General features: G+C 38.0%; 1 protein-coding gene across 2 annotated transcripts in view; it reads left to right on the top strand.

The window, feature by feature from the left end:
- Positions 1–16,394, top strand: part of ARHGAP8 (Rho GTPase activating protein 8) — a 71,312-nt gene that overhangs the window by 35,629 nt on the left and 19,289 nt on the right. For both annotated transcript variants that reach the window (XM_057427079.1, XM_057427088.1), the window contains exons 6-9: positions 18–104; positions 3,496–3,594; positions 4,715–4,825; positions 14,532–14,605. In XM_057427079.1, the coding sequence (XP_057283062.1) occupies positions 18–104; positions 3,496–3,594; positions 4,715–4,825; positions 14,532–14,605 (371 nt within the window). The remainder of the gene's footprint in view (positions 1–17; positions 105–3,495; positions 3,595–4,714; positions 4,826–14,531; positions 14,606–16,394) is intronic.

Raw genomic sequence — 16,394 nt, 5'->3', positions numbered from 1 at the left:
TCATTTTCTTTTCCTAGGTATAAGAAAAACCTTAAAGCACTCTATGTTGTACATCCAACCAACTTCATAAAAATTCTGTGGAATATCTTTAAACCTCTTATAAGGTACTTGGCAGTTTATTCAACACATTTTTCAGTTTAGTTTAAGGTGGTTTGTTCTCTAAGTTGCTTTTAAAAAGCCTTGAAGTAAAATATGTCACATAACAGCACAATACCCATTTAAACTGTCTAAAATTAATGAGTAAGGTGAGCTTAAGTTTGGGTGTGAATAATAGGGTAGAGTTCTTTAATTCTAAGAAAAGGGAGGCTCAATTCACAGTAGTATTACTGGTGTGTTAAAGTAAATATTACTTTAAAATGTAGTTATTCTGTGGACCATGAATGACTTTTTTTGTCCTGTTTGACAGCACTTAGCACAATAGAACCAGGTCCGTGACAGATTACAAGGTAGTATGGTAAAGCAGATAATAAATCAGACTCAGGCTGATCTCAACTGCTGAGACGAATAGGAATGTTACTACTTTTATGTTCAAAGTTAATGGATAAGTCCTGAAGTGCCCATAGGGATTTGAAATGGAAGGTATAATAGTGAAGGTGAATGTATTTTACTGGTGCATTTGTTCCTTTGCATTCTAAAAGTTGATGATACCTACAAGGAACTGGCAACAATGGGCAGATATTTCTAAGAGCTAAGGTGGTTGGGCTTTCCTAGTTTCTGCTCCTGAACTTCTGTAATTTCAAAAGTAGTTCTATTTTGCAGATGAACGTCCTCAGGGCTGGAGGACAAAACCAACTTTTTCTGAGAAGCCATAATGAACCAACTAATAATGCCCATTACAGTAGCTTGCAAATAATTCAGTTTCTGACTGGTAGAAAGCTAGTTAATTAGAAAGGGAAAGTTTAATTTCTAGACTGATCAGAGCATGTAAAAAGTGTGTGAAAAGAAAAAAGTAATTACAGCTAAAAATCATGCAGAACATGCTGCTCTTGAAATGGGAAGACTAACGATAGATGTTTATTTTAACTGGCACTAAAATAAATGCCAGAGATCCAGGACATAAAGCAGTAGTTAGAAAAGTGTGACAGAGGCAGGATGTCCACTAGGTGATGGTGCCTCAGGAATGGGGATAGATATTTTTTTGTTACTGATTTGTGATGGGTATGGGGAGCTTTCTAGGAAAAAAAATACAAAAAACAAAGACCAGAAAATCTTTTGACAGAGTTTAAAACACTCAGGTGAAACCAACTTATTCTCAAGAGGCAGCTGAGAGCTCCAGGCAAGAAGTTCTAGGACACTTAACAGTTTTCAATCTGACCCTATTACTGCACTAGGTGGAGTCATAGTTGGACAACAGCTGTGCTATTTGACTTGGAGTAGTAATTGGCTGCTAACTCTTACAAAAGAAAACTTTAGAGGTTCCTGTTCCAAATACTTATTTTCCTTGGCTCTTACTATGTCTCTGTAAATAAGATGAATACTTTTTTTCTCAGAACAGCATGATACACTGGCCATTAAATCCTTGTTTACATGGAATGTGAAAATGGATGAACGTGATAAGCTTAAGCATTTATATCTAGTATAGAAAATTAGGCTTATCATCTTAGGGCATCACCAAAAAGGGCAGCATCTTGACCTTCTGAACACCCTGCTTTCATTGGGATGGCTGCTCCTGTTTTTCCTGTTTTACCAGTGTCTACCTGGACACTTGCTCTGAGTCTAATTTAGTAACACTGTTGTTAAAATATGTGACCACTGGAGCTGACAAAATAATTGAAAGTCTGAACAAATTCTGAAAAGGTCCATAAGCCAGAAGGCAGGAATTAGCTGAAGCTAGGAAAAAAACCTCCTCTTTACTCCTTAAAATAGTTTAATTGTCAAATGCTCACTTATAAAGAAGTGCTTTGGGTTGATTTAAGTGTGGGTTTGTCAAATAAGGGAAAATGGAAGGTTATCATTTTAAAACTGAAGTGTGAAACTGTCCATGTACAATTTGCCTAAATTATACTCATTGAAAACTAAAACTTATGAACAGTGTTAATTTACTAGAATGCTTCAATTTAAAATTTGTTCACAGTACCTTTTCTTTCCAGCCTAGAATAATCTTATTCTAGTAGATCATGCTTTTATTTAAGTGTCAATATTAAAGTTCACAAAAAAAAGGGGAAAAAAAAATCTATTGGATATTGTTTTTCCAAGGTTTTTTTTTTTTCAAGTTGTTTTTTTTTTTTTGTTTGGTTGTTTTTTTTCCTATGTGTGAGCTAAAAGAACACACCCACCTGTTATAAAAGGAATATAATATACATTTAGGTCAATGTGGTGGTGATGTGGCCTTTTCAAGACACAGCAGTAATTCCTAAATGCCCACAATTTGGTTACAAATTATGTGTATCTGTAGCATGCCCTACCAGCTGAGAGCTAGCTGAGAGTGTTAGCCTGTGGCTTAGGTAGGATATTGAAATTGCCCTCTATTTTTGAATAAAAGAAATACAGAAGAGCTCTGAAGTTGTACACCCACAGACTGATGCCCATCAGTCCCAAAATCACTTGCCTGGCAGCAAAATTTAGCTCATTTGAAATAAAAGCTAAAATGCTAAAAGTGACATAACACTTGTACTATCTCCCACTAGAGGGAGTGTGTGTATGCGTATTTGACAAGCCTGGGATAAATCCATTAATGCGAGAGAAATTTGTTCCAATTTTACTGTCAAAATACGTTGAGCAAAGTATACTTTTTATCATAAATACCTGTTATTTTGCTTGACAGTTCATTACAGGGCAGATATTTTGTGTTGTGGAAAAATACGAAATTCTTTCAGGCCATCTGTATAAATGTGTCACTAAGCCTTGTTTGAACACCTCATCCAGTAAAGTAGTATATTCTGTCGAAAGTCAAGACCTAACTAGTGATACTTGGTGCTTCAAGTTTGGAAGTCTGTTTTGAACAAGTCATAGAAAAACCTTATTATTCAGGATGTTTCCTAGAAGCTATCTAGTCCTTCTCAAAATGGATAAAGCTGCTCAAGGATATACATTATCCAGGCTGTGGAAATCTTTTCTGTCACTTCCTACTTTATAGTTTGTGTCTACAGCCCAATTACTTTGTCTTTTGGTGGGAGGTATGCCTAAATAACACATTTTGCTCTGTTGGCCGTGTAACATTTTCTCTAAAGTTAATGGGTTTTTAGTGAGCTTTCTAATGCTGTGTGAAACCTGGGTTTTAGTGGCTTTTAGAGTACTGTTTTTCATATCTATGCAAAACAAAAAACATTCAGATGGAAGTCAGTTACTTTTCTTCAAATCAGACCCTCAGCCGTGCACTGTATATGTTTGATCATATGAAATGAAATACATCTTACATCTCCTGCTGCTTCAATTACAGTCTAATTTTTGAGTTGCATCAGCACTTACATTTTTGTAATAGAAACTAAACCCTTCATAAATGTTCCTTCCATGCTGATTTTTATACTTCTTTGTGATTTTGGGGGGGGTTTTTAGCCATAAGTTTGGGAAGAAAATCACCTACTTGAACTATCTAAGTGACCTCAGGGAGCATCTCAAATATGACCAGCTAAATATCCCTCCAGAAGTCATCCGGTACGTGACAAGTTTAAAATACATTGTTTCACCTTCTCTCAAGTACAGTCTCATCTTGTTCACTGTATTTCAATAAGAATCTAATCCTAGTTCTTCAGTGATTAAAAGCCTAATTTACCTGTTTGTGCTTGGTTGGATTTAATTCTAAAAGCTGCATTGCCATCAGAGATCTGCTGAAGTGTGTCAGGTGTTTAGAGAAGAAATGTTATATAGTTTTCTACAGATTTGGGATATCTCCATCTCAGCTGTGGAGCATTTTCTTAGTATAATTGCAGCTGTGTGAGTGTTCGTGAAACCAATCCATGTGTCAGTACTGCTTAAGAGTATCATGTGATGTTCACGGGCAAAAGTGTAATCCTGACCCTTTTGCTTGCATATTGTAACAGATTAAGTGACTTCCTTTTGCTAAAAGCATTCCCAGTCAGCAAAGTGTTAATTGACTTCAAACTACATGGATACATCTACTGTCAGTGGATCCATTACTTTTATTTTGTGCATGTATGTGCATTACGGAGAAGTATTAAAGAGGGAGCAGGAGAGAAAAAGAAATGCATAGGGCTGGAATTGTTGAGTGCCAGTGTTAGTATCAATAGCAGTCTTTTCGACACAGTGCTTTACATGGAAATGCTTTGATGTACTGACAGGAAGTGATTTTATGTCACTGCTGAATGAAAGTAACTGGAAGCTTTGATTATGACTGTTATTGATGCCTGGTGGGTTTTTACACACCTTTTGTGTAAATATGGAATAACAGAAAATATGTTACAGCTCTAAGGCTATAGATTGGATTGCATGCTTGCCAAAGAAAGGGGAGTTGTATTTCGAGTAGCAGATAGGTTTGGATTTTGCTGTTGAATTATAATACATTCTATTTTTTTGGACGCATTTATTACTATGCTCCATTTGCTGAAGCAAAAGAGCTTTTCTCTGTCTTATTTCAGTATTCTACCACAAGTACTACTTAAAAATGTTCCTAATGCTTAAATTAAATGCAAGTTTTGTAAGAGTAATATACACTATTGTCAGGAGATCAGCGTCAAGAACAATACTGGTAGTTGTTCATACATATAGTCTGTCAGCTGTGGTGCACAGAAAATCAATGATTTCTTGATTTTTGCAGACATGATGAAAATCTTCGGAGGAAACAGAAGGGTAAACTGTCACCTGTGGTTAAGGTGCCTCCTCCGCGGCCACCTCTACCTACCCAGCAATTTGGAGTCAGCTTGCAATAGTAAGCCATGAGATTTCTAAAATATCATATTTCTATACAGTGCAGCCTTCTGTGATGTGCAGATTTACCAGACAGAAAGCCTGCAAATATTCTATTTATTATATGCTTAGTTTCTCATTTTCTTTGAAAGCCACAAAACTATGCTGCTAGACAATAGGTTTTATGCATTCAGGATAGGTCTCATAGTCCCAGTGACCTGTGTGATCTTCACATTTACAATATCTTTTTGGTACTTACTGCTAGCATGACTGCACAACTTTTCTCTCAGTGGACAGAAATTTACCTGTACATGACAGAGTCCTGAGCTAATCTGTTGTTGTTGGATGCTGGCAGTATGAAAGTGTTTTGGAGATATTTTTTGGATAGGAAAACCAGAACAAATTCTCAGGCTCCAAAAAAATGGCTTCATAAAGCTAAAATGGATCCTTTAGCCTTTATATATTGTTTTGTTGCTCACATATTGTTCTGATCAGAATTTTATGAAATGAATACGATCACTCTCTTCCATAAATGCCCTCACAGCTGTTTACATAGATTACAGCACTGTATGTGGTATAAAAAATGTTTTACTTTACACAAGGAATGGGATTACAATAGTACTTGCAAGTTTCAATTTTGGTAAAAAATGACAAACACACAAAACCTTCTAGCTTCCTACCCACAGTCATTTCTGTCCTCTTTCTATTGCATCCTTCTCAAAACCAGCTGAAGAATATTGTTCACATTCAGCAAAGGCAGTTTAGTCTGACACTTGGGCATTTGTCGAATATCCTCCCACCTCCCACGCCCCATCTACTTTTCTGGTTCTAATGATTCAGTTGTAAATGAGACATAAAATACAATTTTCCCCTGGTTAAATGTTAAGCATTAATCCTTTCTGGAAAGCCTGAAATTAGCACAATCAATATCTATTGTGTAAGAGCTACTATGACATTAACTTTTATGATAACTCTTTAGAGTTCAACCTAACACTTGGAACATGGCTAACTCACTTCCCTAATTCAGAGAATATCTTTTAGGTGGGTTCCACCAGGTCATTAAGACGGGCAATGTTTTATGCTGCTGCTGCAATAGTAAACCCAGGACTGTTTGCCGGCGTCAGGGCATATTGTCACTTGCCTCCAGCTTAGCCTGGCTGTCAAGCAGCTCTGTCAAACTTCTCGCAGGCTTATGCAATCAGACAGCGTGTTATATGCCACTCTTACTACAGGCTAGCCATATTTTACTTCTCTGACTATGCCTGAAGAGTGAACAGTGTCTTTCATTGGGCTGCACATGTTGAGGCTGTGGTGACCACCCTTCCTAGCTCTATCACTTTCCAGGTGAATTACCATCAGCAAATCACATCCTTGCTGCATGCCTTAACTTTCCCTGAGTATAAAAAAGGTGGATATTTCCTAAAGAGTTTTTCTGTGGAATATCTGTGGGTGGAGAAACACCGAGAGAGGTATTACTGTCATTTTTGACCCAGAGAGTTCCAGTGCTAGTGATGGAGGCGCTGACAGACAGCTGCCCTCCATATGTGGGTGCAGTTCACAGCACTCACGTGTCCAAAGTGGATGTACATAAGAATATTTGTTCCTTCTCTTTGTCCACCCTTGTCTGAATTTCCTCTTGCAGAAGAGAGAGTGACCCATCACCAGTAAAAAATTACAAATAAAGAAGTCCCCTAGAACTCATAAATGAGAACTAAAGGTGTTAATTTTGACTGTGTTTGCAAAGAAAGGTAAAGCTAGTGGAGAGGGAATGGTATGTGTTGGGAGCTTCTAAAATCTGAACAAAAAATGTATCAACTTTCATCTGATAAATGAATTGCATTTTCTAATTCCCTCTCCCGTTATGATCTCTATAGACTATAATGACAAAATGGCAGTGACCTCCCACCTGTCTAGCAAAGAGGCAGGCTTGAAGTCATGTTCTGGGTGAGGCTGTTTCCTTTCCTGAAGAGAGCTACAGGGAGAATTATTTTATTTTGTATAGGCTTATGGGAATATGTGTACTGTATATTGCATTACAGTTAGTAAAAATGGTACTGTCAGAGGTACTGCTGAGATAAAGCTGCTGTTGTTAAAGAATTGTTTCTCTGGAGTCTTTTTCTTCAGTTTAAGAAAAGAAATAGTAAGGTCCATAGGCCTGAGGTTTCATCAGATTCAGTATCTATGGGATAATGATTTCTATTCAGTCAGTAAAACACTGGTGAATAAGATGTATCTAAGGCCATTATAGGTGGCCTGAGTTTGCTAAGATGGTTGGTAATGGCACCCGAGTCTTCTGGCTGTGGAAAGTGGTAAAGCTATAGCCCTTTGAATTTGCCTCCATAAAAGCAGCAGGCAATGCTCTCTCTGGTAACACATCCTCATGTAACCCTTTTCTCAGTTTATATGGGTTAATACATTTGCTTTGCTCTTCTAGTTTTTAATTATATATCTGAAAAGTGACTAATTTTTTCTTTTTTAATGTAATGGGAATCCATATTCAGATTTGACAGGTACTTAAGAATGTGTAGTACAGATTGGGTAGGACAGCTTGCATGTTTAGGGTTTATGATGTCCCTCTCTAACTTGCTAATTTGAGCTTCTTACATGCAGTTAGAGTGAGGAGAATAACAACCATAATGAGCTAGTGTCCTGGGTTTAGCAGTAGCAGTCTTTTTTCTCCTTCTTAGTAGCTGGTGCTGCACTGTGTTTTTGACTTTCAGCCTGGGAACAGCTCAGATAACACCAATGTCTTTAGTTACTGCTCAAACGTTTAGTCTGACCAAGGACTTTCTGAGTCTCATGCTCTGTCAGGGAGGAGGGGAGGCCATGAGGAAGCAGAGACAGGACACCTGACCCAAATTAGCCAAAGAGGTATTCCATACCACAGCACATCATGCCCAGGATGTAACTGAGAGTTACTCGGAAGGGCTGGCTCACTGCTTGGTCGGGCTTGGTATCGACGGGTGGTATTGTATTCTCTCCCCTTGTTATTTCCCTTATCATTATTATTATTGGTGGTAGCAGCAGTGGTTTGTGTTATACCTTAGTTACTGGACTGGTCTTATCTCAACCCATGGGAGTTACATTCTTTCGATTCTCCTCCTGGTCCCTCTGGGAGCGGGGGCAGGAGGAGGAGAAGGTGGGGGGAGTGAGGGAGTGGACTGCGTGGCTGACTTGCCAACAGGGTTTAAACCACGACAGCTAGTTGAAAGGTTTATCAGGCCTCATGTCATGTCTCTAATAAGGGGCAGTAGCAGATGGCAGCAGGGAACAGTGTTAGAACAGGGCAAGTGTATAATGATACTTCCTCAGGCATAATGTCCCAGCCTGTAGCTGTCAGAGGCTTACAGAGGAGAGTACAACAGTACTATGAAAATTACTTTCTGTTACTCACCAGTAGCTATCACTTTTATTAATTCAGACATTTCAAAGAATATTCATGGATTTTGTTGATATAGCAAGACTATTTTTCTGTTCTTTCAGCAGTGCTACTGTCACACACAAAATGTAGACTATCAGGAGTTAGCTATTCAGAATATATCCTCACTAGTTTGCACTGCATGTCATGGTGAAAACAGGATTTTGATTCTAAAAGTAAATTTAAAAAGATTTTATGTTTAAAAAGGTAAGGAAAAAACTGGAGAACCCTCCGCCTATACTGATAGATAAACACAGTTAAAATTTGTGAATGAAGCTTTCTAAATTTGCAACACTTTAAAGGAATTAATAATTGACTATATGAGCTAAGCAGCATCATTGTCCTCTGCTGTATGTTCAGCGTGCTCCTATAAACCTCTGTTGCTGCACCCAATTGCCTCTGTAATCAAGGGGGGTTACAGCTGAGCTCTACCACAGAACACAGAGTTGACCTTCACCAGTTATTGACATTGTTCTGTTTTCTCCAATTGGTTTTGAAATCTAAAATTAAATATCTTTTTTGGGAAGACAGGAAATGTTTTGGTTTTCTATCTATTGATATGGATGGGGAGAGGGAGGCAGAGAAAATGCACAGAATTGCTACAACTATACAGCTTTTGTTTGTTGAATTGTTATCATAAACATTTCAGGGTGCTTTCCTTTTGGTCATAATCTTTCCGCTTGTGCATGCTGTACATGCGTGACCAGCAAGGAAGAATGCATTCTAAACCAAATCTCAGCATGTCTCAGCAGGGAAAAAATGAAAAGGAGAGGAAAAGCAAAGAGAGACAAAGATTAACAGCCAAGAATACTTAATGACACTTCAGAACAACATATAAAGGCCTTTCGTGATAGAAACGAGTCTAGAAACGAGTCATTGCATATATAACGTGTTGCAGTAACTAATCATATATCCTTTAGTGAGAAGTACTCATTTTCTCTGGCTACTGTGTTTACTAGAATAGATCCTTCTTGAATCTGACGTGTTGCTGCAATACAATTCAGATCTGTGAATCAGTTACAGAAAACTATACTGTGCACTGAAATGCTCTGTTATGCTTGCTTCTTAAGCAGAAAGAGATCGCTCGTTTCAAATTGCCCGTTGTAGTGCCTGATCTCCAATGTCAGTTCACATTGTCCATCATAAAGCACAGCTGCTCATCACACCATCCTGAACAAGGCAAGAAAAATGCAGATTACTTGACAGGATCCACAAAGAGAGGATAGAGGTGTAATTTCATTGACCTCTGAGCTGGTCTGATTTACATTAGCTGAAGTAACATCCTTATTATTTTCTGTCACCTTAGGTCCAGTAAACCAAATGCTGTGTCCCACATTGTGAAATGCTATGAAAACTTACATCCCAGCTTTTCTCAGTGTTGCAAAAGCAGAACAATCCTTTGCATGTGACTTTCAGTGAATATCCTACTCTTATTTTAAAATGCCATTTATCCTGAGGACCTCTTTCATTGTACCGGGAATGGAACCTTTCCTGCAAAGGAAACAGGAATTCTATAGAAAATGGTAGAAGTGCAGAAAAGGTATCTTTTTTTCCTAGAAAAAAGAAAAATGATGTGTAGGTTTTATTATTACAAATTACAGCCCAGTTATTTGTCTCGCCTCTCTGACAGATAAACTAGTGCTCAGCAGGAGCGAGTGCTGTAAATAATCAGTTTGCTATTTATACACTGAAATGGGAAACACATTTATGGCTAACAATAATAATTAGAAAACATTTATAAAAAGCTGCTGGGTTGTTATTTGGTGCCTCTGGAGTGAGCAGCTGTAAGAAAGCAAAAACAATCAGAGCAACTTCAGAGAGGCTGAGAATGGGTTCCATGAGCTTAAATTGTCAATAATAAAGATGTAACAGCTTCCAAGCAAATTAAAGTCTTGATGATGTTCCCATTTAAGTGAATTAGGCTTTCGACTAATTTTAATAAAAGTTGCCCTAAATGTTTAGAGTACTGATTTGAATACATGGAACAAAATTATTTGACACATAAAGACTGTGTTATAACTCCCCTGTTAGAAAGGCTAAAATAAATGTGGTGGGATTTTTTGTTTTTTTCCCTTAACTTGATTTGCTGCAGGCTTTTCCTCGCTGGTATCCTAAACATTGACCTCGGTATGGACCTCATCTCCCAGCTTCTTTTCTTGTTTAGTCCAGCACCCAGAGTTACAATTTTATTGGGAATTTCAACTTTGCATGATGTGCAAACAAGCACTAAAACTTCCTTACTTGTATGGTTTATTAGCAAGGCTAATTTATTAATGGAGCTGCACAGTCACTGCCTGTTTTGTTCTATGTTGTTGCAGCAGGGTTGTTATACAACTGATCTGCTGTGAGAGAAAGTAATTCACATACAGAAACTGTCTTTCAGAGTGGGGTAGGGTGTTCATTTGTTCTGCATTTGTGTGGCTCTGTCTCCTTTGCTGTGACCAACTTCTGCAGGGGATGGTAAGAGAACTCATGGTACTGAAGCAAAGTTGCTTGTTAATTTTTCCTCCTCAGGGTCTTGGTGGAAAGCAGGAGGAAGGGGAGAACAACCTGGGTCTGAGAGCGCTGCTCAATTCCTGCTTGGTTGTAACACTAACGCTGACCTTCCACTCTACAGTATCACCAGCGTGTGTGAAAATGCTGTAAGATTGTTGAAGCTGGAAGGAGCAGGAGAGACTAGGAGTGATGGGGTACATATCCTGAAAGGGGCTGAGAGGATTTTGCTGCTAGGAGAGATATTTTGCATAGGCACCTGATTGTCACTGTGGACAAGAAGAGGACGCTGCTCTGAGGACTGGGTCATAAACTTGGTCCTGGTAGCATTTCAGTCCATGGCCTTTCCTAATGAGTGATTTTTTTCTCATGAAGCACTTATGGGCTCTGGTTTAGCTCTAATAAGATGTCTGTGATAAGGGGGAAGTCTGAGGTTGGACTTGGTCTCACAAGTCAGGTTATAAATCTTTCTTCTGGCCATTATCATTTTGTTATGATACTACAGAGAATGATTACTCCAGCAAGTCCAGTACTGTTTCATACTAAAATTAATGGTGCCTTCCTAATGTGTAAGGACAAGAAATTGTACAGTTTCATGTAAAGATCATTTCATGCAAGCAGTAGAAAATAATGAGAATTACTAATGTTTTAAAAATCATACTTCAGGATTATCTGAATTAAACTCATTCCTTGCTGTTAATCTGTTTCTTCCTGCAAGCGCTTAGCATAAATTGTAGAATTTATGTGGTCAAATGTCTAAAATTATCATGCTATGAACATAGTTTTGTGAAACTTGGCTAAATTTTTTTCATCAAAATTTGTCTGTTCACATCAAGGAAAATTCCCCTTTGCCAAACAGTTCCTGTTAGAGGAGATACAGCAGTGTCCGCAAAGTAGTATTAGCCCACATATAGAACAGTATTGAATTTTATACACTTTGGATTCTGGTATGGGTACTTTGTTGTGAAGAGCAGGAAAATATTGTTCAATTAATTGATTTTTAGTAAGGCTCACAGGAGAGCTACGGGCTCGCATCAACCAAATTTGACAAAGGAGTAGAGTTTTCACAAATACTACAAGCTCTTAAAAATCATTGGCTGGAAGGAGAGAAGCTATAGCAGGAACTCCAGTTTCAGTTGTCTGGTGTGCTGGTGCATTAGTTAGTGTTTAAATGGTCATTATTTATGAGCTACTCCTTACCTTATGAGGAAATATGAGATGAAGAGGTGAGGGTAGGAAATTAAAATACTCTGTAAAGGAAGTGAGGTTATAGAGACATAAGGAAATTAACTCAGATTGCTATGATGAGGAAAGAGGTAGAACATAAGATACAAATCCATAGCAGATCAACTTCATTAGTTCTATAGCTGAGAGAACAATTTATTTCCTTTCAAACAGTAGGTTGGACTAAGTATTTGAAATAGTAGAACAACAAGCTCTGGGAGCTGGATTAACAAGTTTATTATAATTACATAACAAGTTGCATTGTTTTATGTAGCACTGGGGAAGTGACACAGAGTAGAGGAAGAAAAACATATGGTCTAGGAGAATCTGGGTAACATACAGATGCACAGATATTAGTGCTAGGGATGAAATTGGATGGTGAAAATAGAGAAGAGGAGGAGTAGGACTGGGAAGGCAATGAAAATGTAACTGGAAGAAATGTCACTGGTGGCTCAGCATTGTTTCCCTGGAGTGATGAATGAAGTCAAAATATTTGATGGCTGAATAACTGAATAGCATGAAGTATATTCTCCTGTCAGTTTATGAGTAAGAGGGGCAAAACCACAGAGTGATTCAGTACCTAAGTCATGATCCTGCTCCGTGTCTTTCCATTGGAGAAATACCCCCACTAACCCTATATGTGAAGCTGGTGGTGACCAACCTCCAAAGCTTGGAGATCCAAACTTAAGCAGTCCACATATCTTCTCGTAACTCCCTACTATAGGCATAGGAAAAGCAAATGGGAGGAGGTGGGACAATTTGACAGTTTCCCTACCCATCCATGCTGACTTATGTTGCTGTAACATTTATCTTAAAGTAGGTTTTATGTGTAGTGTAAACAAAATATAATAGTGGATTGCTACTTCCATGCAACAGTGTTACAGAATTTTATTAAATATACTCCAGTTATTATTAGTTGGTTCATGTTAATAAAGCAATAAGCAAGCCTAGGCAGAAATAGTGAAAATCACAATACATGGAAAAGAACAAGACCCAAAGTCCTCTGGAGGTGCAACCTCAACTAGTAGGACTAGGTTAAGGCTATGTTTACATGTTGTATAAGCATACTGCATTTTCTGTGGATGAGCTGCAGGATTTGTAGCTGCTCATGATACAGTCACAGATCTCTGTGCTGTTTCGTGCTGTTGCTTTACAGTTTCTTTGTAAAGTTGGTCACCTTTTAAGTATCAAATATGAAATTGTACACATAAATACATATTAAGTCTGCTTTAAAATCTGAGATTGGTCCTTTATTTTGCTGTTGATTACTCTTAAAATGTGGCAGAATACTCAGCAAATCTGACCATCTCTTTTGTTATACTTCTTAAACTGTTAAAGATTTTTTCTTTTTTAAATAAGAAATATGATTGCAGATTTTTTTTACACTGTCTAGATCAAGAAAATTCTATGTTCAATTTTTTCCTCAACTGTTCACTCATACAAGAAAGAAATCCCATTTCATGGAAGTTATTCAAAGCATTAATAATCTTGCCGCATCACTTCAAAATAAATAGCACAATATCCTTTTAATTATACATACACTGTGGCTTAAAAAGAGACAAGTGACAAAGAAAAATCTGCATGATAAAAGGTCCCTAAATTTGCAGCATCCCCTGATCAAGACTTATTATGAAGCATTTACTGCACACTCCTTCCTTGCCTGCCTCTAAGCTGTCTTGAAACCCTGTTCCATGAACAGTGTCCAACTATATCTAGTCAGAGCCACCACCAGTTCTGTCACTGCATCATGGTTAAAAGCAGCCCTACTGGGGCATGCCGAATGAGGGGAACAGAACTAGAGCAAAACCAATCTCAAGTAGATGCAAAGTTAGCCTGGAACATCATTCGTATGCTCTTTCCTTGATTCCCCTTCAGGCCAGTAAACAGCACTTGTTTATTTTACAGATAAATAGATATTGTAGGCCCCCAATATCTGAAGGGGGCTTACAAGGATGCTGAAGAGGAACTCTTCATCAGAGACTGTAGTGATAGAAGAAAGGGTAATGGCTTCAAACTTAAACAGGGGAGATTTAGGCTAGGTACAAGGAAGAAGTTCTTTACTGTGAGGGTGGTGAGGCACTGGAACAGGTTGCCCAAGGAAATATGGATGTTCTATCACTGGCACTGTTCAAGGTCAGGTTGGACAGGACCTTGAGCAACCTGGTCTAGTATGAATTGCCCTTGGCTATGGCAGGGGGGTTGGAACTAGATGATCTTGAGGTCCTTTCCAACCCAAACCATGCTATGATTCAGCGCTGTTGCAGTTATACAGCTTTTCTAGCAAGAAGAAAATGTTTAGGAACAGCTCTTTGAATATAAGTCCAAGCCTCTTGTTTCAATGGCTTGTTCAGGGCCTGTTAGAGTTGTGGAGGACTCATATTTGGTGCAGGCTCCTTAACTTGTGAAATTTAATCACAGAATCATTATGGTTGGAAGGCACCTCTGGAGATCATCTAGTCCAATCCCTCTGCCATGTGTGCTCTCAGGTATCTCTCATGTTTTCATTGAGACTGCTCTGTCTTGGTTTGATTCTTTATCTATAAATGCTATTTAAAGGCTGTTACCTTTTTTTTTTCTTTTTTTTTCCTAACAGTATCAAGGACAAAAATAAAGGTGAACTAATCCCCCCAGTAATGAAGGAAACTGTGTCCTACCTAAAAAGAAAAGGTGAGTTTTGTCAAAAGAGGACGTATCTTTTGGAACAAGGACAGTAGTATGAAACTACATAACAGTGCCTGATTCAGAAAGTTTACATCTACACAGGATATGTTTATATCTTGAAAACTTGAGTGGCAATTGGGCATAGCCTTGAGAGCATTCATGGGTTGGGAATACTTATCATCAGATTATTGTCCCATTATGAAAAAAAAGCCAAAAACTTCTTGCCCTTTGGATTAATTAGGGAATAGAAAATGAGAGATATCTTGAATACCTATCATCAACCCATGTCATATTGTTAGTTATAAGTAGAGCACCTAGTAAAAATCAATGAAAAGTTTCTGGGTTTTATAGGCCATAAAAATTCACTGAAAAAAACATGTTTTGCAGGAATAAGCCCAAAGTCCTCCCTTCCCAAAGTATTTTTACTGGCATTTACAGACCCCTTGTCTGCAGTTCATAACTATAGTATAAAAATGCAGATTACAAAGACCCATATTTAAAATGGGAGTGTCCAAATCTGAGTTCCCTTTACCACCTTTGTGCACAGGGCAAAGAGAGTAGACTCAGCCACTGGCTATACCAGTGAGCTCCCCAGTGCATACCAGACCAACCTAAAAGGACCAAATATCAGGTGCTATCTGTAGGGTAAGTGCACTGTGTTCCCTACATAGGGGCAAAGGCACATGCAGGGAGAAACTCAGAGGTAAGGATACAGTCTTGAAATTGCTTTTCCCAGGGTAATGTGATTGTGTGTTTTGATTCCTGATTTTTAAGGCAGTCACAGCAACATTTCCATAGCTCTTTGTGCTCCAAGGCTCCAGAGTTTCACAATTTGTTGCTACATCTTACAGTATATATACCTCTAGCCTGGGTACATTTATCTTACAGGTGATAGAACAGAAACAGAACATAACACAGTTATGTGTCTGGCACAACGTTACACAGTGGTAGAACTGATTAGTAAGATCTCTGAAAGAAGGGTGTGAATTTTTAATAGGTATGTCAAGCAAAGAAAATAAAAATGTGTTTAGTTCAGTTATTTGGAGGGAAAAAAAATAGAAAAAGAAACTTCACTGGCATTTAATATGCCATTAAGTTTGCTTAATATTTGAACAAATTTTGAGCATCAGCATGATTTTTGTGAAGACAAAATCCAGATGTAGATCTCTGTATTTCTGTTAAATGAGTTTCATCTGAGATTTTCCTCATTTAGAGAGCTATTTTAAAGTAAATTTTGAGTAAATTATATTCTTCTATAGACAGCCAAAATCTTTATCTCACAACATTCCCAATTCTTAATTTACATCCCTCATCTATCATTCTCAACAGCATAAATTTTGCTTTCAGTATTCAAATAGTATGCATCAATGACTTCTATTCACTTTAGCTATTGCCACTAGGGTTTGGTCTGGGTTTGAGTTTATTTGAACCTGAAGTGAGAAATTTCAAACTTTTTAAAAGCATGCATTGCATATGCTTCACATTTGTGAACACAAAGGAGAGGGCAAGCAAAATGCTGCTTCTCAGCTTTATTGCTGATTTTCAAGGGATATCCTGGCTTCATTTAAATCAGTGCAAGATCATACTGATTTAAATGAGGACAGACTAGATGGTGTCTTGCCGTCATCACTGGGCTATGCCCTTTTGTATTTTAGCTTTAACCCATGGTAAATAAGGACATTAAATAACTGCCCTTTTTATTTTTGTTTGATTTCATACGCTGAGTGAAGTTCATTAATTACATGGATAGCAGAACAAGAGAGACATCCACTGCAGTGGACACCTGCTTACAGCT

This window comes from Pezoporus wallicus, unplaced genomic scaffold (assembly GCF_028554395.1).
Source record: "Pezoporus wallicus isolate ANWC-B61680 ecotype Strahan unplaced genomic scaffold, APGP_CSIRO_Pwel_v1 scaffold_3294, whole genome shotgun sequence".
Lineage (NCBI taxonomy): Eukaryota > Metazoa > Chordata > Aves > Psittaciformes > Psittacidae > Pezoporus > Pezoporus wallicus.
Note: the sequence above shows the minus strand (reverse complement) of the source record. Positions and strands in the feature narration are given on the sequence as shown.